This window comes from Psammomys obesus, unplaced genomic scaffold (assembly GCF_907164565.1).
Source record: "Psammomys obesus unplaced genomic scaffold, mPsaObe1.curated_primary_1811, whole genome shotgun sequence".
In the NCBI taxonomy this organism is placed as follows: Eukaryota; Metazoa; Chordata; class Mammalia; order Rodentia; family Muridae; genus Psammomys; species Psammomys obesus.
Window position 1 is genome coordinate 61832805 of NW_026585644.1, and position 20229 is coordinate 61853033.

At 46.5% G+C, this 20229-nt stretch overlaps 2 protein-coding genes across 4 annotated transcripts; one reads left to right on the forward strand and one right to left on the reverse strand.

Annotated features, from left to right (window-relative positions):
* Positions 1-5132: 5132 nt before the first annotated feature.
* Positions 5133-14214, forward strand: Gba1 (glucosylceramidase beta 1). 2 transcript variants are annotated; one of them, XM_055620555.1, is made up of 12 exons: positions 5133-5154; positions 8569-8660; positions 9046-9133; positions 9370-9561; positions 9679-9825; positions 11047-11180; positions 11398-11570; positions 11782-12016; positions 12789-13013; positions 13375-13538; positions 13845-13961; positions 14050-14214. In XM_055620555.1, the coding sequence occupies exons 3-12, from the start codon at positions 9079-9081 to the stop codon at positions 14153-14155; spliced, it is 1548 nt and encodes a 515-aa protein (XP_055476530.1). In that variant the 5' UTR covers positions 5133-5154; positions 8569-8660; positions 9046-9078; the 3' UTR covers positions 14156-14214. The 2 variants fall into 2 exon arrangements, with proteins under 2 accessions (XP_055476530.1, XP_055476522.1); XM_055620547.1 differs by lacking the exon at positions 5133-5154 and having other exon boundaries at positions 8492-8660.
* A 403-nt stretch (positions 14215-14617) lies between these two features.
* Mtx1 (metaxin 1) lies at positions 14618-19663 on the reverse strand. Of its 2 annotated transcripts, XM_055620576.1 has the most exons (8): positions 19139-19663; positions 18164-18233; positions 17976-18055; positions 16126-16218; positions 15797-15979; positions 15609-15685; positions 15030-15184; positions 14618-14954 (listed from the first exon to the last, which is right to left on the reverse strand). In XM_055620576.1, the coding sequence occupies exons 1-8, from the start codon at positions 19646-19648 to the stop codon at positions 14740-14742; spliced, it is 1383 nt and encodes a 460-aa protein (XP_055476551.1). In that variant the 5' UTR covers positions 19649-19663; the 3' UTR covers positions 14618-14739. The 2 variants fall into 2 exon arrangements, with proteins under 2 accessions (XP_055476551.1, XP_055476545.1); XM_055620570.1 differs by having other exon boundaries at positions 14618-15184.
* Between the last annotated feature and the right edge of the window lie 566 nt (positions 19664-20229).

Below are 20229 nucleotides of genomic sequence, written 5' to 3' on the forward strand. Positions count from 1 at the left end.
TGGCACACACTTGTAATCCCAGAACTTTGGGAGGCAGAGGCAGGCAGATCTGTGTGAGTTCAGGCCAGCCTGGTTTACAAAGAGAATCCAGGACAGCCAAGGCAACACAGCGAAACCCTGTCTTGAAAAAAACAAACAAACAACAACAATAAAAGTTACCTAAGCATGTATCCTAGGAATAAGCTTTACTATGAAGGGCCTTTTAATATTTAATAAATAATATGTGGCTCTTTGAATGCACAAAATATGATGTTTTGTTTAACTAGGAGAACTGTGAATGAGAGCTAGAAAGAAGCTGTGTCTGCAGAGAGTAACTGACTAGAACTGCAGTGATGTGAAAAGACTGGAGTACTGAGCTAGCTTTAGGCCCTGCAATAGCCATTGCTTGCTTTACTAACATCTTATGACTAATAGATTAAAACTAATAGATTAAATCTATGACTAATAGATTAAAAACTCTTGGAATCTATTAACTTAGCATTCTACCAGTTCCCACCAACCTAAGAGCTAGAATGTCATGCAGGAGCACCTGAGGCCTAGAAAAAAGCTTCCCCATCTTGCTGTAACTACCTCACTGACATAGCCATAATTTTCATAATTTTTTTTTTTTGAGACAGAGTTTCTTTGTGTAGCCCTGGATGTCCTGGAAATAGCTCTGTAGACCAGGTTGGCCTTGAACTCAGAGAGATCCACCTTCCTCAGCCTCCTAACTGCATGAAAGTGTGTGCCACCGGCTTATCAATGTATTTTAAACTTGTCTTGATATATGACTTTATTTGTTCTGTGATACTATGAAACTGCTTCTATGTTGGAATATGGAAGTTGGGGTACCCTAAATCTGTGGTCCTGGGCCATGGTCACTCAAATATGGCTCCAGAATAAACTGTCTTAGTTTGCCCCCAAAAAGTAAACAAATAAAAAGCAATAACAACAAAACAATCTAGGTATATTTTCCCTGAAACTTTGGCCTTTTGCACTCTTTCTCTGAAGCTTCCCCCTTGTCAGGAAGCCTTTTCTCTGCCATGTGAATGCTTGCTGAACCTTCATTGCTGAATATGCTTGCCAAAGTCAGAAGGCATGGTTTTCCCTTTTTCTCTTCTCCAGCTCCCATCAACTGAAAGCTGCCAAGATTTATATCTTACATAAATAATGTTTTTTTCTTGTAAACTTTAAACTCTAATAAAACTGTCCTCAAAGCTGATAAAAAAAAAAAAAAAAGGAAAGAAAGAAAGGAAGAAAGAAAAATAGCCCAACGGTTAAGAACACTGACTGCTCTTCCAGAGGACCCAGGTTCAATTTCCAGTACCCACATGGCAGATCACAGCTGTCTGTGACTCCAAGATCTAACACCCTCACACAGACATACATGCAGACAAAACATCAGTATATATAAAATAAATAAATAAATTTGTTTTTTGAGACAGAGTTTCTCTTTGTAGACCAGGCTGGCCTTGAACTCACAGCAATCTCTCTGCCTCTCCCTCACTGAGTGCTGGGACTACAGGTGTACGCCACCATGCCTAGTTTCTGGCCTAGAATTTACTGATCTTTAACTCACAGAAATCCTATCTGCCTCTGCTTCCTATTTAAAGGCATATGCCACCAAGACAACTGTGTTTAAAAAATATATATATATATCATAACTGTGTATTTATATATTAATTATATATATATACATATATATATACATATACATATATGAATACTTTGCCTGCATGTATGCCCATGCACCACTTGTGTACCTAGTACCCGTGGAGGCCAGAAGAGGGCATCAGACCCTTCGGAACTGCAGTTAGAAATTATTGTGGGGGGCTGGAGAGATGGCTCAGAGGTTAAGAGCTCTGACTGCTCTTCCAGAGGTCCTGAGTTCAATTCCCAGCACCCACATGGTAGCTCACAACCATCTATACCTTCTACTGCTCTCTTCTGGCATTCAGGTGTACATAAAGATAGAACAAAATAGATAGAATAAAATCTTTTTTTTAAAAAAAAAGAAATTATTGTGAACTATCATGTGGCTGCTGGGAATAGAACCAAGATCTTCTAGAAGAGCAGTCAGAGCTCCTAAGCACTAGTATTTTTCTAGCCTTCTGTGTTTGTTTGTGTTTAATTATATTTTATTCCCAATCCCTCTGCTCTTATGCTCGTGTGTGTGTGTGTGTGTGTGTGTGTGTGACTCTGTGTGTGTGTGTCTGTACATCTCTGTGTGTGTAAGTGTCAGGGTCTGAGGACAGTCTGTAGTAGTCTGTTCTCCCCTTCCATTGTGTGGGCCCCAGGGATTAAACTCAGGTCAGCACGCCTGGTGGTCTTCACCCCCTAAGCTACCTTTTGGGGCTGTGACTTGAAAAGATTTGGAATTGAAGAGATTGTCCAGTGGTGAAGAGCACTGGCTACCCTCCAGAGGACCTATCTGGGTTCTATTCCAGCACCCACAGGGCAGCTTCCAACTGTCAGCATCTGGAAGTCACTCTAGTTCCAGGGGAATCTGATGCCCTCCTCTGGCTTCCGAGGGCACAGAGTGCACATGGTACACATCAGACAGACATGCACAACAACCATACACAGACATTAAAAAAATGAGGGAGCTGTTGGGCCAGCTGTGCTGCACTCTTTTAATCGCAGTCCTCCGAGTAAAAAGCAGGCAGTTGTCTATGAGTTCAAGCCCAGCCTGCACTATTTTAGTGAGTATAACTCACCCAGAGCTACCTTGTCTCAAAAAAATTAAAGAGCAAAAAACAAACAAACAAAAAGCCCCAAGGAGTTGGAAACATAGCTCAAAGGTGCTACCACTCTTTCAAGACCTTGGTTGGGTTCCAAGCACTCATCTGATGGCCAACAACTATCTGTAACTCCAGTTCCAGGAGATCTAATCCGGTCTTTTCAGACTCTTGCATGATTGTGGTACACACATACACATGCAGGCAAATACACACATAAAAATAAACAAATCTTTTATTTTTAATTATTTTAAGCCTAGGGATGTAGTTCAGTGTTGGAATACTTGCCTAGCATTTGAGACAGTCTCTCTACATAGCCCTGGTGTTCCTGAAACTTACTATGCAGAACTCATTATGGCCTCAAACGCACAGAGACCCGCCTATTTCTGCCTCACTAGTGCTGAAATTAAAGGCATGAACCACCATGCCCATTTTTTTTATGATTTTTTTTTTTTTTTTTTTTTTTTTTTTTTTTTTTGAGACAGGGCTTCTCTGTGTAGCTTGACTGTCCTGGACTCACTTTAGAGACTAGGCTGGCGTTGAACACACACACACCTATTTCTGCCTCCCTGAGTGCCGGAATTAAATGTGTGCACCCACCGCCACCCAGCTCACCATGCCAGTTTTAAGATGTATTTTTATTTTTATTAATTTTATTTGTGTTTTTTCTGTATGAGTGTTTTGCCTGCGTGTATGTCTGTGCGCCATATTCATGCAGTGTCTGGGGAAACCAGATGAGGGAGGTGGAGTCCCTGGACTAGAGTTGCATACAAGGGTGAGCCATGTGGGTGCTGGGAATTGAACCTGGATCCTCTGGAAGAGCAGCCAGTGCTCTTAATGCCGAACCATCTTTCCATCCCAAGATGTATTTTAATTATGTGTAGATTCACTTGAGTGCTGGTAATTTCTGGAGCTGGAATTATAGGTGTAAGAACTGGATTTGGATACTAGAAACTCTACAGGGTGCTACCATTGAGCCGTCTCTCCAACACCAACCCCCTCAATACACTGCATTATACCACAGAATATAAATTCTAGATAAGGGATTTGCCCACGGAACCTAACAGTGTATCTATCACTAGTATCTAACACTAGTATGCCAGTTTTGGTGGCACATCTGTAATCTCACAGCGCTTGAGACGCTGAGGCAGGAGGATTGCAGAGGTTTCAAGGGCAGAATAGGGTAGAGATACCCTATCTCAAAAATTAAAACAAATACGAAATGAATAAAGTGTAATTAATAGTAAAAAATATACTAAAAATAAAAAAATTAAAACAAAACAAAACAAAACAAAAACCCCACTCATTATCAAAGTGGCAGCGAAAGAATGATGTGAAGAGCTTTAGGTTCCAACTACTGTGGGAGCAGCCAGATGCCCTCCAGGAATGAAAAAAGGAAGAGGCACTGCCAAGAGATGACATCAGGCTGCAAGGCCTCTTGAATAATTAATTCACAACAGTGTAGCCTCAGGAAGGGTTGGGGCGCAACCGGGGCAACAAAAAGTAGGAGGTAAACATTGTCCCACAGGGGCAGTTTCTGGAGACCCGATCTTCCCTATGCCGAGACTCCCTAAGGAATAAACTCAGGAATCTTGCTCCGATTCCGTAGGGTGTGCTCACTGTGAAAACCCAATCCCCCTGTTTGTGGGGCAGTGTGTGGCCCTACAGAGTCATTCGCCGCCCTCGCCTTACCGCGTTAAGCCTTGCCTCTGTAGCCTACATTGTAGACCAAGAACAAGCTTGGCGTGGGCTTCGCACGTCAGAAAGTTAAACAACTCTGTCCCAGAAGAACCAATGAAAAGTAAAGGAGGACCGGGATCCCGCTTTCCGAGGGGCCTCAACCTCCTCACTAAACCAAAGTCAGCGCCTCTAGTTTCACGCCTGCGCATTTTGGTACTGCAACTCTTCCCGCCCACCTCATGCCCTTCTCCGCCCCTCACCCTCCTTGGGTCTCACGACCTGACCCCTCCTCCAGCTGGTTCCAGCTTCAAGCTCCCACCCGCCTCGGGTCTCCTGACTGTCCTCACCTCACCTCACCTTGTCCCCGCCCCCTCGCCTCAGGCCCCGCCCCTGGCTCCATCCCTGCCCCACCCCTCAAACCGCGTCCTCACTTCCCTATAGTGTCCTTCCGTTCTCTGGGATTTCCTTTAGGCCCCGATTGGGGCTGCTCTTCCCTGATTAGACCTCAGGCAGATTTGATTACTGTGTTTGGTGTCCTAACTTTTCCCATCCCAGCGTTTGCTCTCAACAATCCCATTATCATTATTAGTTGCTGTACTAGTTAGTTTTTGTCACCTTAACACAAACCTAGTCTTCTGGGAAGAGGGACTCCAATTTGAGAAATCGTCTCCTGATTAGCCTGTGGAGCATTTTTTTGATGGCTGATTGACGTAATAGGGTCCAGCGCACTGCGTGGTGCTATTCTAACCTCGGACAGGTAGGTGGTCCTGGGGATAAGAAGGCACGCAAGCAGAGCAAGCCTTGGGGAACGTGCCTATCGTGATGAATTGTGTCTGAGAGTGGTAAAACGAAATGAACCCTTTCCTGCCCAAGTTGTTTGCAGTTCTGGTGTGTATCGCAGAAGCAGATTTGAGCAGTTGCAAAGATGCTTGTGTTTGTCTAATGAGCTTAGTTGAGTACACTATCGTGGAGTAGCCAGGCTTAGGTCTGGTCCCTAAAACTCAGACAGTGGAAAGGAGAGGACCTAGTCCCTCCCTGACAGCCACACCAGAGCACCTGGGCAAGTGCACACACATACAATAAATAAATAAATACAACAAAATAGGTTTGTTTGTTTGTTTTTTAAGGGGTTAAGGTGGGTCAGACAGCTCAACCATTGCTGAAACTCATGTAAAGATGGAAAAAAAAAAACAAACCGAACTCTACAAAGTTGTCTTCTGACCTGCACACTCATGCCATCATTTTCCTCCCCCACCATACACACAATAGACAATTTATAAAGAGATGATCTGGGAATGATTGTACACACCTTTAATCCCAGAATTTGGGAGGCAGCGGCAGTCAGATCTCAATGAGTTTGAGGCTAGCCTGGTCTACATAGCTGTTCTACTCCAGGCTACATAGTAAGATTTTGGTTTTTTTTGTTTGTTTGGTTGGTTGGTTGTTTTTTTTTCTATGTCAGCCTGGCTATCCTGGAACTCACTCTGTATCCCAGGGATTAAAGGTGTGCACCACCACTGCCCAGCTGCAAAACCCTGTGTTTATACAACACCAGAAAAAAAGTGGGGCTGAAGAGAGATGGCTTAGCAGTTAAGAGCACTTCGATCAGTTCCCAGCACCCACATGGCAGCTCACAATTGCCTGTAGCTCCAGCTGCAGATCTGACACCCTCACACTGACATACATAAAGTGAAACACCAATGCATAAAGTAAAAATTATATATATTTTTAAAGTAAAAAAAAACTAAAAAATTAAGTTCTTTTTCTTTTTTTAATTTGATTTCTTTTTTAAAGATTTATTTATGTATCATGTATGCAGTGGTCTGCCTGCATTGTAACCTGCAGGCCAGAAGAGGGCACCAGATCTCATTATAGATGGTTGTGAGCCACCATGTGGTTGCTGGGTGTTGAATTTAGGCTCTTTGGAAGAGCAGTCAGTGCCCTTAACCTCTGAGCCATCTCTCCATTCCCCAATTAAGTTCTTTTTCAAAACAGGGTTTCTTTGTGTAGCCCTGGTTGTCCTGGAACAACCAGATTGTCCTCACTCTGTAGACCAGGATGGCCTTGGACTCAGAGACCCCCTACCTCTGCTTCCAAAGTACTGGGATTAAAGGTATGCGCCACCACTGCCAACTCAAAAATCAAGTTCTTATTGTAACAAAATTAGGCTTCTGTGTAAGATTAGCTATAACTCACAGATTATCCCCAACTGATTGCAGCTGCTTTAAAGTAGACATAAAAGCTATGTAGGACTATGAGTTTGTGTCACAGGATGGTTTGTTTTTGTTTATGTGTGTGCCCAGAGGGAGTGACATCTGGCATCCTGGGTGTGATGTCACATTTCTGCAACCTTGGAGATGGAGACATAAGTATTGCTACAAATTCCGGGCTAGCCTGGGCTACAATGAGGCCCTAATTCAAGAAAGAAGAAAAACAAAACAGCCAAATATGAAACAAACAATACCCCCATAACCACAAACTAGTAAGTACATCCTTAGTCTTAGAAACTGGAGTTAAAAGACCCATTTTGGAAGCCAGACCTGGTGGCCCACACCTGTGATCCCAGTACTCTGGGAGGCAGAAGCAGGTGGATCTCTGTGAGTTCAAGGCCAGCCTGATCTACAAAGTGAGCCCAGGACAGCCAAGGCCACACACACACACACACACACACACACACACACACAGTCTCAAAACAAACAAACAAACAAACAAAAAGACTTATTTTACCCTGTATGGTAGTACAGGACTTTAATTCCAGGACTTGAAACGCAGAAAGGACAGTTCCTGGACAGTTCTTGGAGTTTAAAAAGGGTGGGTACAAACAGAACAAGTTGACACCTTTCCCTGTGACATAATGGATACTGCGAAGGCTATGAGACTGCCTACAACAGGTTAAACATTTCCTTGAAGGTTCTCCACATTAACACAGGCAGGCTTAGTTTCAACATTCAGTGTGAAGCACTGTTCTAGCCCCACACCTCATTGCCCTTCCATCTCACAATAGTCCTATGAGGTGGCATGATCACTTCTTTTTTATGGACAAGAAGCAGGCTTGGAGGAATTAATTTACTGATTCTTAACATGATAACCAAACAGTAAATGATTGTGAGTTGCCAGGATTCAAACCCTGCACATCTCCTAAAGACTATATTTAAATACTGCCAGAACCCAAGATAAGTTATCAATTTTAGAGGTTATGTGGTAAAGACTTCCCTGTCATAATTCATTTGGCAAGCACAATGCTCTTGATACCTAATTAAGAGCTTCACTCAGCTTATCTTGCTAATTCTAGTAATGCCTCTGTGGGATTGTACTATTGTCTCTGTTTTGTGAGGAAACAAGCTTAGAGCCCTAGGATTACTCAGATCACATTGTATGTGTCACTGCCAATAAATCTTATTTGATGTTCACAAAGAAACCCTGTAGACAGCCCTCTGTGTCCACTAGAGATATAACTTTATACAGCACTTTCCAGTTTCTGAAAACTGGCTTTCGGGAAAGATAAATAGCTTTCCATCCAGCATCTGCTGATGAAACAAGGTAATCCAGAAAGGGCCAGTGGGGACTACTTCCTCCTTCAGTCCTGACACCCAGAACCACACTGCAGCTCCTTGCACACTGCTGTACGAGCCTCTACCTTCTCTGTAAAGGGGCCCCTTCCTCTCAGGAAGTCCTCTAAGCACTCCTGGTGATAGTTCTTTCTATCTTCATCTGTAACTTTGTAAAAATGTCTGACTCATGTGTCTCTTTAAAGCAAAGATTGTCTTATGTGTGGGTTTTTTTTTTAATTTTGCTTTTATTTTTAAATTACGTAATATATATATATATCTTTGTGTGGGTATATCCATTCGAATGCAGAGGCTCTTGGAGTCTAGAAGTCCCCTCTCGCTTGCATTTAGGAACCTGTACTCAGCTTTCCACACAAATCCTCGTTAGAATCCTCTTCCTAAATTGTCATCCACATGAGCCTTTCAGAATTTCACAGGGAATGTAATGAATGAACAGCTTGGAAGAACCCAGCTGCCCATTACAAAAATGGCTTCAGTTGCTTCACTTCCTGTATCACGTGACTGTGTTAGTCATCATGTGACTTTGTCCTTTCCTTAAACCGGAATTAACTTGCTTTACAAGTCCAGCTATGATATCTGTCTACATTCCTGTTTATATTTAGTAGCTCTTCTATATTCTCAAGACTCTGGAACTCCCACAATCTTCTCCTCATTCGTTGACCCTGAGGAGCTCAAGTTTTCAAGACCTGAAAAGGTAAGCAGGCGGGATTGCAGTTTGCCTTGTCAACCTTGCGTCTGTAATTCTGTTCATCCAGATTATGGAATTCAGTGAATAGCAGGTTTTTTGTTTTTAAATTCAGGCCATCATGACTCTTTGACTAAGGCACAGTTGGAGGGAGGGCTGAAGGTTGAAATCAATGAGGAAAAGAGTGAAGAGAGCCATTTTGGATAGGGCAGGAAACTCACTAACACAGCGGTTGCGAAGAGGAACACATCCACTGTCTATGGGCATTGTCTGATCACCAGTAAAGGAGGGTGACTATGTTGTGGGCATCCACAGGCAGCTAAACTCTGGCCGGGAGAGTGGTTGCAGGGTAGAGAGGGTCTTACCTGCTAATCATTCTTCATTCTGTTCTCAGGAGAATCTCAAATACTAGGGTGGGGCAGGCATCATGACTGCCAGGCTCATAGGATTCTTTCTACTTCAGGCAGCTTCCTGGGCACATGGTAAGTGAGTGAAGGAGGAAACGGCAGCATGAATTCCTCTGCCCTATTGTCCTTTGGAAGGCTTCCACTGTACTGGTGAACTTTCAGTGGGGCCTCTATAACTCCTTTAGAGTGTCCAAGACAGTTTTTAGCTGGGTGCACAGTGCAGAGATTTAAGAAAAATTGTTTAGTCTCCTTAACCAGCATGCCCACTCCATCTGCCCACTTTGATGCTTGTTTTTTGCTCTGTCCTTCAGGTGCTCAACCCTGCATCCCTAAAAGTTTTGGCTACAGCTCAGTGGTCTGCGTTTGCAATGCAACGTACTGTGACTCTCTTGACCCCCTGACCCTACCTGCTTTGGGTACCTTCAGCCGCTATGAGAGTACTCGAAGTGGACGACGGATGGAACTGAGTGTTGGGTCCATTCAGGCCAATCGCACTGGCACAGGTAGACACTTTATTTCTCACACTAAACCAGCTAGGTCCCCTGGCGCAAGGTCACACCAGTGATCAGTATGTGCTCCTACATACACTGAGTTCTCTGCTTTTCCAATGGTGTCCCCAGGGCTCCTGCTAACCTTGCAGCCAGAAGAGAAGTTCCAGAAGGTGAAGGGATTTGGAGGCGCAATGACAGATGCCACTGCTCTCAACATTCTCGCGCTTTCACTCCCCACCCAGAAGCTGTTGCTGAAATCATACTTCTCCAGTGAAGGTGAGGAAGGGCAGGATCACTTTTTTTATTTTTATTGCATTTTATTATTTTATGTGCTGAGCATGGGCGTGAAGGTCGAAGAACAATTTGCAGGTGTCCATCGTCTCCTCCCACTACCATGGGACTGAATTAGTTCTGCAGGCTTGGCACCAGGCACTCTTACCCTGAACTATCTTGCCAGTCTTTTTACTGGTTTTCATGATTTCCCTGACATTTGCCTCCTTTCTTTTTCTTCTGCTCTCCCCTTCTCTATCCCTCTGTGAGTGGGTCTCTTGTATTCTAGATTCAAATTCACTATGTAGTCAATGATGAAGTTTGAACTTTTTTTTTCCCCCCCGAGAAGGGTTTCTCTGTGTAGCCTTGGCTGTCCTGGACTTGCTTTGTAGACCAGGCTGGCCTCGAACTCACAGATTCACCTGCCTCTGCCTCCCTGAGTGCTGGGATCACAGGTGTGTGCCACCTCACCTTTGAACTTCTGATGACTTTGAACTTCTGATCCTCCTGCCTTCATCTCCTGAGTGCTGGGATTACAGGTGTGTGTCATCACACCCAATTTACACAGTGCTGGAGCTCAAACTCAGGGCTTTATGTATCTGTGGCAAACATCTGTCACCTGAGCTACAGTCCCAGCCTCTCTTTCTTTCCTCTTCTCAGTCCCTTTTGTAGATCCCTTTTGCCTAGAACATGCTATGTAGCCATGACTGGCCTCAAACTCTTAGTCTTCCTGACTCCCAAGTGTTGGGATTACAAGTATATACCACCAAGTGTATCAGGCCATTGGTTCTTGACTCAGTGCCACTGAAATGAGATCGCCTCTTCTTTTTGGTTTTTTGAGACAGGGTTTCTCTGTGTAGCCTTGGCTGTGCTGGGATTACAGGGATGCACCACCATGCCTTTTTGATATTCTGCTAAGGACTTAGAAAACGCATGTTCAGAATGAGCTTGTGTTTCACTTAGATTCTGGTCTTCATAATTCTATGCCCAGACCCTGGCTCTGAATGAGACCCTATTGAAGACTAACAAGTGATTAAAGCCAATTTCTATACTTGCCTTTTAAATTTTGTTTTCGTTTGTTTGCTTGCTTGCTTGTTTTGAGACAGGGTCTTACCTTGGCTGTCTCTGCCTCCAGAGAGATGGGATTACAGGTATGGTGCCACCACACTTGGCTCCATACTGCCCTATTGATTCAGATTTTCCTATGTTGGCCATCCTTTTCTGCAGGAATTGAATATAACATCATCCGGGTACCCATGGCCAGTTGTGACTTCTCCATTCGTGTCTACACCTATGCCGACACCCCTAATGACTTCCAATTATCCAACTTCAGCCTCCCAGAAGAAGACACCAAGCTCAAGGTGGGCATCCTGGCTGATTCAGCCCTATCGGTATTGCTGTCTGGGGCCTGGGAAGGTCCAGGTTGAGCTGTCTGCAGATCATTGTAGAACCTTCTGAAGCCTCTTTGACCTGGGGGCAGGAGGGTGGGGGCTGGTGGTTGGACCTGATGCACTGGTTGAACTAGTTTGTGTTCCAACTCTGGGTGTCTCTCTCTTCACTACATTCATTCATCTCCAGATACCCCTGATTCACCAAGCCCTGAAAATGTCCCCACGCCCCATTTCACTTTTTGCCAGTCCCTGGACATCACCAACTTGGCTCAAGACCAATGGAAAAGTGAATGGGAAAGGATCTCTCAAGGGTCAGCCAGGGGATATCTATCACTGGACCTGGGCCAATTACTTTGTCAAGTAAGGGATCCCTGGGGCCATGGGGTCTGGGCCAATCTCCCTTTGGACACCTTGGTGTATATTCTACCCCTTGACCTGCTCCACTTCTAGATTTGCTTTTCAGCTCATCTTTTGACATGCTGTGCTTTTCAGATTGTCAGTTTTACCTACTCCCCAAGGTCTTGGTCCACTTTCTTGGCTTTGATCACTTATGGTCTTTCTCTATTGCCAGGTTTCTGGATGCTTATGCTAAGTACAAGATAAAATTCTGGGCAGTGACAGTGGAGAATGAACCTTCTGCAGGGCTCATTACTGGGTATCCCTTCCAATGCCTGGGCTTCACTGCTGAACACCAGAGAGACTTCATTGCCCGTGACCTAGGGCCAGCCCTTGCCAACAGTTCTCATGATGTCCAGCTATTCATGCTAGATGATCAGCGTTTGCTATTGCCCCGCTGGGCGCAAGTGGTAAGGCCTAAAACTTTTCGGGGTGTCCCAGTGGACCCAAGTCTTCCATCCAAAATGACTGGCTAAAATTTTAAAATGTCTTCCCTGTGCCTGGGTCATCCTACTGCCTTTTGTGCATGGATTATAGGCATGAGCCACTACCTACCCCTTACTTACTCCTTGCACTTTTTGCTGTTGTTTTTTTGAGACAGGATCTCACTATATACCTCTGGTTGGCTATATAGACTAGCCTGGCCTTGAACTCATAGAGATCTACTTGCCTCTGTCTTCCAAGTGCTGGAATTAAAGAAACATACCATACCTAGCCACTCACTCCTTTTTGTATATGAAGGTAAAGGCGTGAACCTTAAATGACAGTTCATCAAGAGCTGCTGAATTTGGTGTGTTTACTTTGTTTTGGTTTTTGATTCTGAATCTCTGATTAGGCTAGCTTGCTAGCCACTGAGCCCCAGGGGTCCACCTGTCCCCATCTGCCCTGTGCTAGGATATAGTGCTGGAGATCAAATTCAGGTCCTCAACTGCATGGCAAGCACTTTATCAGCTCCAATTCTTGACTCCTAGACACCCTAGGCTGGATCTGATTGCCCAGGGCACTACCCTTTCTGGACTTCAAGGGCCCTATGAATTCTTATTGTTGTCACTTTAACCCCTCTAGTTCTTTCATCCCACCACCCATTTCTCAGGATGGTTGGTTCCTGTCTCACACCCCTCTGTTCAGGGCTTGTGGTCAGTGGGTCCCTTTCCCTGATGCTCCCTTCTTCTCTCTGGGCAGGTACTATCAGACCCGGAGGCAGCTAAATATGTTAATGGCATTGCTGTACACTGGTACTTGGATTTTCTGGCTCCAGCCAAAGCCACTTTAGGGGAAACACACCGCCTATTCCCCAACACAATGCTCTTTGCTTCAGAGGCCTGTGTGGGCTCCAAGTTCTGGGAACAGAGTGTTCGGCTGGGCTCCTGGGATCGAGGGATGCAGTACAGTCACAGCATCATTACGGTGAGCCATGTGTTGCCCTGTCCCAGAGCAGACCATCGAGATCCCCTCTCTAGTCTTAGGCAGCTGGGCCTTCCTTTTCAGATAGCTTGCTAGCTTGCTCTTTGGGGCAACTGAAGGATGCCACATTTACCTTTTCCTTCACATACATGTATACCCCCCATCACTTTTGGGGCCCGGGCAGCCGTATTTGCCTCAAATTTCTCAGCTCCCTAATATGCCTCCATCTTCACAATTCTCATTTCCTTAGACAGACAGAACACTCCTTCAAAGGAGCAAACCACTCCTAGCCCCCATATGTGATCCTTAGCCATCTTCTCTAGGTATACCCATCTTTACCTTTTTACCCTTGCCTCTACTACAGAATCTCCTTTACCACGTAGTTGGATGGACTGACTGGAACCTTGCCCTGAATCCTGAAGGAGGGCCCAACTGGGTCCGAAACTTTGTTGATAGCCCCATTATTGTAGACATCCCCAAAGATACATTTTACAAACAGCCTATGTTCTACCATCTTGGCCACTTCAGGTGAGTAGGGGCTGTGGGGGAGTGGGCATCCCCATTCCATCCCATGCCTATCATCTGTATCAGGCTTACATCATCCTGTACTGTGAAGGAGGTGTTCAGGGTAGGAACCCTGGGAGGGACACACTCCTATTGCACCATGTAGGCAGGAAGTGACTAGGTGGCATCAGAGCCTAGATAATCCCAGGATGACTGAGTCGTGATGCAGGAGGACAGGATCAAGGCCCAGCAGCACAGTTGTTGAGGCTTAAGAGTATTAGTGTTGCCCAGGAAAGCCAAGGCCCTCATGATGCCTGTCTTCACATTCAGCAAGTTCATTCCTGAAGGATCCCAGAGAGTGGGATTGGTAGCCAGTAAGAAGAATGACTTGGAAACAGTGGCACTGATACGCCCTGATGGCTCTGCAGTTGTGGTCGTGTTAAACCGGTAAGCTGGGTACAAGGGCAGGTCTGGGCCTGAGCTATATGGGGTGCTTGGCCTCAGCAGGTTGAGTCTCAGCTTTTCTTCTCTCCAGCTCCTCTAAGGATGTCCCTCTAACCATCAGTGATCCTGACCTGGGCTTCTTGGAGACCATCTCACCTGGCTACTCCATTCACACTTACCTGTGGCGTCGACAGTGACAGAACAGATACCCAAGCAGGCACCTGGGTTTAGCATGGACATTAAAAGGAAAGAGTTAGTTCCTTGCTGTTTGTGACTAAAGAAGGCACAGCAGGGCCTGGGTGACCTTACAGTGACACAGATGGAGGGACAGTGGTTTGGGTGTCTCATTTTTCTTTTTAGTATAATGGTAGGGGAGGGAAGCCCTAGCATCTCCTCAATTCTCCATGCTTGTAAAGTGTGTGCAATGCACAAGCTGTCTGTAGAAACCAGGCCTAGGTCAGGGTGAGTTCACTAAATATAAAGAAAAAGATGGGGATGACTGTGGAAGTTGGACCTATGCAGAGAAGCAATGTCACTCAGTTTAAGGGCTGAAGCAGCTTTAGAACCAAAGAGACAGTGGGTAAGCCTACACCTATGCATTCTCATTGCAGCAGCTAGGGAAATGGCAGCCCCATAAAGGAGAAAATATTTGATCCCAGTTAGTGTAAACAGCTTTATTCTGGGGATAGCACCCCATTTTTGGCTGCTCCAACAATGGGGAGAAAAAGAGGCATGTGGAATGCATGACAGTAGAAAAATGGGTCCTGAGAACATGAACACATCATTCTTCTTCATCCTCCTCAGCCATGCCCAAGGACCGGGTGCCTGAGGCCCGAGTGGGAGTTGCCCGCTGGATAGAGACAATGCCACTGAGCAGGGCATAGCCCACCATGGCTGCCAGCCCTGCCAGCACAGACAGAATCTGGTTCCTGCGCCGGTATGGCTCCTCCTCAGTCTCAGGGCATGCTGGTGTCTGGCATGGAGGTGGTACCTCAGCTAGGGAGCAAGGAAGGAAGGTGGGCAAGGGAGCTAGTCCTTGGATCCAGCCCATTCTCTCCATCCACTCCTTACCTCCATCCCGGGGAAAGTAGAGGCTAAGGATGTGGGTACAGTAGACACAGAGGTTGTGCAGCCCCCGAAGGTGGGCCTGCAGCTTTCCACTGGGCAGCTTTGCCTGCAGCAGCAGGACCAAATGGCTAAAGACAAAGGCGTCCAGAGATGCAGGGCTGGAGAGACAGAGAAGGATGAGATGGAAGTAGACAACTGCACAGAAGGGTCAACATGGAGCAAGAGGAAAAGTCTGCTTTGGTGCGTAGGCTCTGGGCAGCAAAGAGTCACCAAGGGAAGGGCAGGACACCCAGCCCTGGATTTGGTAAGAGGAGTTTTCCCAGGTGGCGCCAGCCTGGCCCTGAATGGAGCTCTAGCCTAGGGCTGCATAAAGGACACATTGAGTGGCCCACAGCCGATCTGCGCCTGGCTGCTCTCCCATCCCACCCTCCTGTACCACCAAGGAGGTTCTAGCCCCACACACAGGATCCTGTCACCAGAGCCAGTGTCCGTCCTAAGAACCTCTTTTTCACACTGCAGCCCAGGCTCTGAACCTGTATCTTCTTCAAACATCCACTTATTCCCCCTTGGAGTCAGACTCACGCATCTCCAAAGAAGAATTTCTGAGAGCCCAGACGTTGGGAGAGAAGGGTTAGGCACTCCCGAGCCTCTTGATATAGCTGTAGAGAGAGACACAAGGCATGTGGCTGTGGGAGCTGGGACACATCCCACTGTGGATACTCATTTGTAGCCATCATCTTTGAGCTTCATCTCCTACATCCCAAAGCTACCTCTTTCTCTAGTTCTTCCTCGCTCTCTGGTTTGTGCTCGCCACACAGCAGTTGCAGACGCTCCATGTACCGGCGCTGCATGCGGCCAGGCAGGAAGAAGTTGAGGGGAAAGGGCATAGCCTCTGCATACCACTTTCGGGTCACTTCCACATAGTTCTTGGCATCTATCCAAAAAGTATGTATCTGGATTGGGCAGACAGAAAAGAGGTCTGAGCCAGGCACCTGCCTATCACAGGATGGGGTTCTAAGTCTCATGCTGCTCTGAGCATGTGTTTGTGTGTCTGACTCCTTTTTTGCAGGCTGTGAATGCTAGGTCTGAATGTACTCACTAGCACAGGTAGCAGTTTCTCCTCCAGCAGAGACATGAAGGCTAGGGTATCTGCTCCTTGCCGAGCTGACAGATCATAATCGGCATTATACTTCTGTGGAAGAAATGTTCATGAGGTAAATATTGAAGGATTGCAGGGGGACTTTCTCAGTAGAAAAAGCATAACAACCCCACACTAGCCTCTGAGCATACTAGAGGTAGAATAGGGAGCCTTTCCTGCTGAGGTCTCCTTGCCTCAGCCCGGCCAGTAGCCTGTTGCTATTGGCAGAAAGCCTGGGCTTTGGAGCCCACTGTCTGTCAAGGTCCTGTGCCTGCTGGGGGAAGGAAAGAAGGCCTGGCCGCAAAGTGGGAGCAGCTCCCAGAGTTTCCACGGAAAGCTGGCAGTGTGCCCACTGACAGCAACATTCTAACAGTAACTTCCTGATCCAGACACCACAGAGCTAGCAAAGCAAAGCTCAACTGCAGGCTGGAGCTCAGCCCATGACTCAGAAATTAGGGGGCACCATCCTTAGCCCCTTGAACCCAGGATATTTACGGCCAGCCACTCCCATCTCCAGCTTGTCTCTCATGGCCGAGCTCTTGGCTAGCTCTTCTGCTTCATTCCAAAGTCTATGTGCCATTACTGCACATATAGCCCATCAGTATTTCCATTTCTTGGTGTGGCCTACCTTTCCAGGCTTCATTCCATCCCTTAGTATCGCCCTGCAAATACTAAGAAATTCTTAAATTTCCCTGAACCTCAGTTTCTCCTTTATGGAAGGAGACAGTAATCTTTTTCCCTTGATGTGGCTAGGTTTGGAAATAATTTAGGACAAAACCCTCTGGAAACTGAAAAGGCTGTGTTTATACACAAGGTATCAAGGCAGTAACCCCAGGTCCTGCCAGGAACTTTGGCTTATCTGGCTCTGTTTTTCTGGGTCTCTACACTTCCATTACTTTTCCAGCTCCCTGGAAAGTAGAAATGAAAAAAGAGGGTCATATTTAGGACTTTTTGTTCCCTCTTGGAACAACACTGTGAATGCCAGATCTCTTCAAGTATGCTTTACAGGTAAAGCGTTTTAGATGGTGAAATGGCTTAGCAGGTCAATGTACTTGCTATCAACCCCGATGACATGAGTTCCATCCCAAGAGCCCCATGGTGGAAGGAGACAACTTACTTCAACAAGTTGTCCTCTGATCTCCCCAAGCAGGCCACAGCATGTATGCATATACACACCCCTCCCCCAACACAATAGAAATACATGTTTAAAAAACAAAAACCAGAGTTTATTGCATTGAGATGTTAAATCACCTGTCCAATATCACAGTCAATGATAGAAGAACAGAGCTAAGGCTTCCAATCTCTTGTAATTCTCTTTTAAACTTCCCAACCTAAGCCTCTACCTCCTGAATGCTGGAATTAAAGGTGTGCTCCAGCACTGCCCTGTGACTTTTTTTGAGAGAAGCTCTTATGTATTCCAGGCTGGCCTCAAACACACTATGTAGTCAAAGGTGATTTTAAATTTCTGATCATCCTGCCTCTCCCAAGTGCTGGGATTATATGCATGCACTATCATGCCCATTCTTTTGAAGTTCCTTTCTAGCGCCCCCGCCAAAGCCAAATGCTGTTTTCTACTCTTTATTTTTTACATTATCAACATATAGATTTCTCTCCCTCCTTGCCCAGCATTCAGAAATCCGTCTGTCTCAACCCCTTAAGTCTGGCCAACTGCTAGTCACTTTATCCCTCCCCATATTATTCTTTGGTGCTCTGGTTCACCCTGTTTTGCTTGGCATGTGTCTGGTGTCAATAAATGTTACATTGGATAGACTGGATTTCCTTCATTGTCAGCCCCCATTCAAGCCACCTACCTCTTTACGAAGATGGGTGATGATCTTGTGTGGTACTGAGATGACCTCTCCATCACTGGTTCGAAGGGCAGGCAGAGTTCCTGGTATTAAGAAAGATCCTAGCTTGCCTATGCATGCTTATTTGCATTACAGTCCCGTCTCCTACTCCTCCCCTTGTATACTCCCTTCCCTACAGGGACACTGTATACCTGTCGGGCTCTGCCAAGGATTGCTGATCTTGTGTACCCTCAGTGGAGCACCTGTAAATCTGGTATAGGTCTGCAGGGAAGCAAGCAGAAGGTAGAGAGGCCAGCGTATGACTTCACAAAGTAGCCAAGAAAATAAATATTTATTCAGTAAATGCAGTGCCATGGTCTATTCTTAGCAATTTTATACCAAGAAGAGAGGCAGAAAGAGGGTGTCATTCCCATTTTCAAATGGGCAAACCTGACTCAGAGAGATTGTGGACATGTTTCACATCCATATCCATGATTACACATCAGAAAATCTTTAAACTTCCCTTCTGCCATCTACATTGTAAACCCTATTCTCAAGAGCTTTTCCTCAATAACTTCCCTGTTCCTGAAAGTACTGACTCACTTTTCGAAGTCTCTGTGTTCTGTTCCTACTTTTACATCATACACCTGGGCATTTTATTATCCGCTTATGTGTTTGCCTTACTTTAAACAATTTCAACGCGGGGGTTAAAATCTTACTGCAATGCAATGTTTAGCTTCTCAAAAAAAGCATACTAAATGCTTCTTATTCCTGAAGAGGTTGAATGAAGCTAAGCAAGTCTGTCTAGTTTCAAAGCTTTTCCTGCTGTCTGATCTACGAAAACTAGACTCCATAAATTCTTAGCGAAAAAGAGAGTGAAGGGGGCTGAGAGGGCACAAATGCCAAGTCTAAATTACTGAAATCGTTCAGAAGGGGTTACCTCAAGGTCACACAGCCAAGAAGTGGATAAGCAAGGTCTAAAACCCATCTTCTGAAACCCTAACCAAACCTACTTCCATTGCTACGTAACTCTATCCTAGGAAATCATAATGTGAGGCACACTGGGCACATCGGCCTTTGATTGCCTCAGTTTCTCTCAATATGCTGGCGTTTAGGCTCCCAGCAAAGTTCGAGCACCCTCCCCGGCCCTCCAAGGCATCGCAAAGGACGCCTGCATCATCCCTCACCAGCACTGCCAGACTATCCAGGTCCACCGACGGCAGTCCCCAACCCCCTGACCAGCAGAATAGCTCCATGGGCGCCGCCATCTTGCACACTCTTTGGCCCGGAAGCACCTTCTCATAAGCGTCCGCCTTGCCCAGCTGGGACCCGCCCCTAATCACTGCCTCTCTGGCCACTGGGGGTTGGGGATCTGGGGAGGCCTTTGGGGAGGAGCCGTTTTTCGCAGCCGGAGAGGTGGCGGGACTGCAGGAGGTGGAGCCTCGGCTTTCTGAGACGCGCGGTCGAGGTCTCCTCTTGAGACTGCCCCCGCAAGGGGGCAGGGATGCGGGCCAGAGGCGCCTCTGCCGAGCGTAGCCACGAACCGCCGAAGACGCGGAGGGCCTGGGAGAGGGGCATCTAGTGCGGCTTGCTGGGCGCTGAGGGCACTTGCCAAACTGCACGTGGGCTCGACAACTCCGGGCCCCCTCAGGTCTCTGTGCCGAGCGGGGGCTGCGGGGGGGTCCCCCGAGCCGCATGTTTTCCAAAGCGCGTTATGTTTGGAGCGGTCCTCGCGCTGCCTGTCGCCATGGAAACAAAACAGGGGCGGTGGCGGCGCCGGAGCTGAGGCCCGGCTGGGGCCTGCGTGGGGGAAGGGGAGGTGGGGCTCTCGGGCTCTTGCCTTCGTCAGGGAACTCCTGGTTTGTCCCTGGTCCCCTCGGGTTCGTCCCGGACAAGGCCTTCCCGCGGTACCCAGTGTTCACCAGTCTCATCCTCGCCCCTGCCTCTAATTTTCTGCTCCAGTACGTTTCCCCTTTTTTGATTTCTTCATTTCGACCTGACTGACCAGTTGCCGTAGGACGCTTCCAGACTTGTGTTTTTCCCAAGAATGAGGGGAAATGGAGGAATTGGAAATGGACACATTTCAGGGACTCAACACCGTAATAAAACCATTTGCTATGCCACAGCAATAAGCCTAATGTCGTGGGCATCCTCTAGGAACTGTAGCAAGCTGGTTTTTGGGCAAGTCCTTTGCTACCCTTTTCCGCCAACCGTGAAATAATGCCTAAAGGCACGGATTTCTGTCTTTTTTCAACCGCGGCTTCCAGAGAACAGTAGC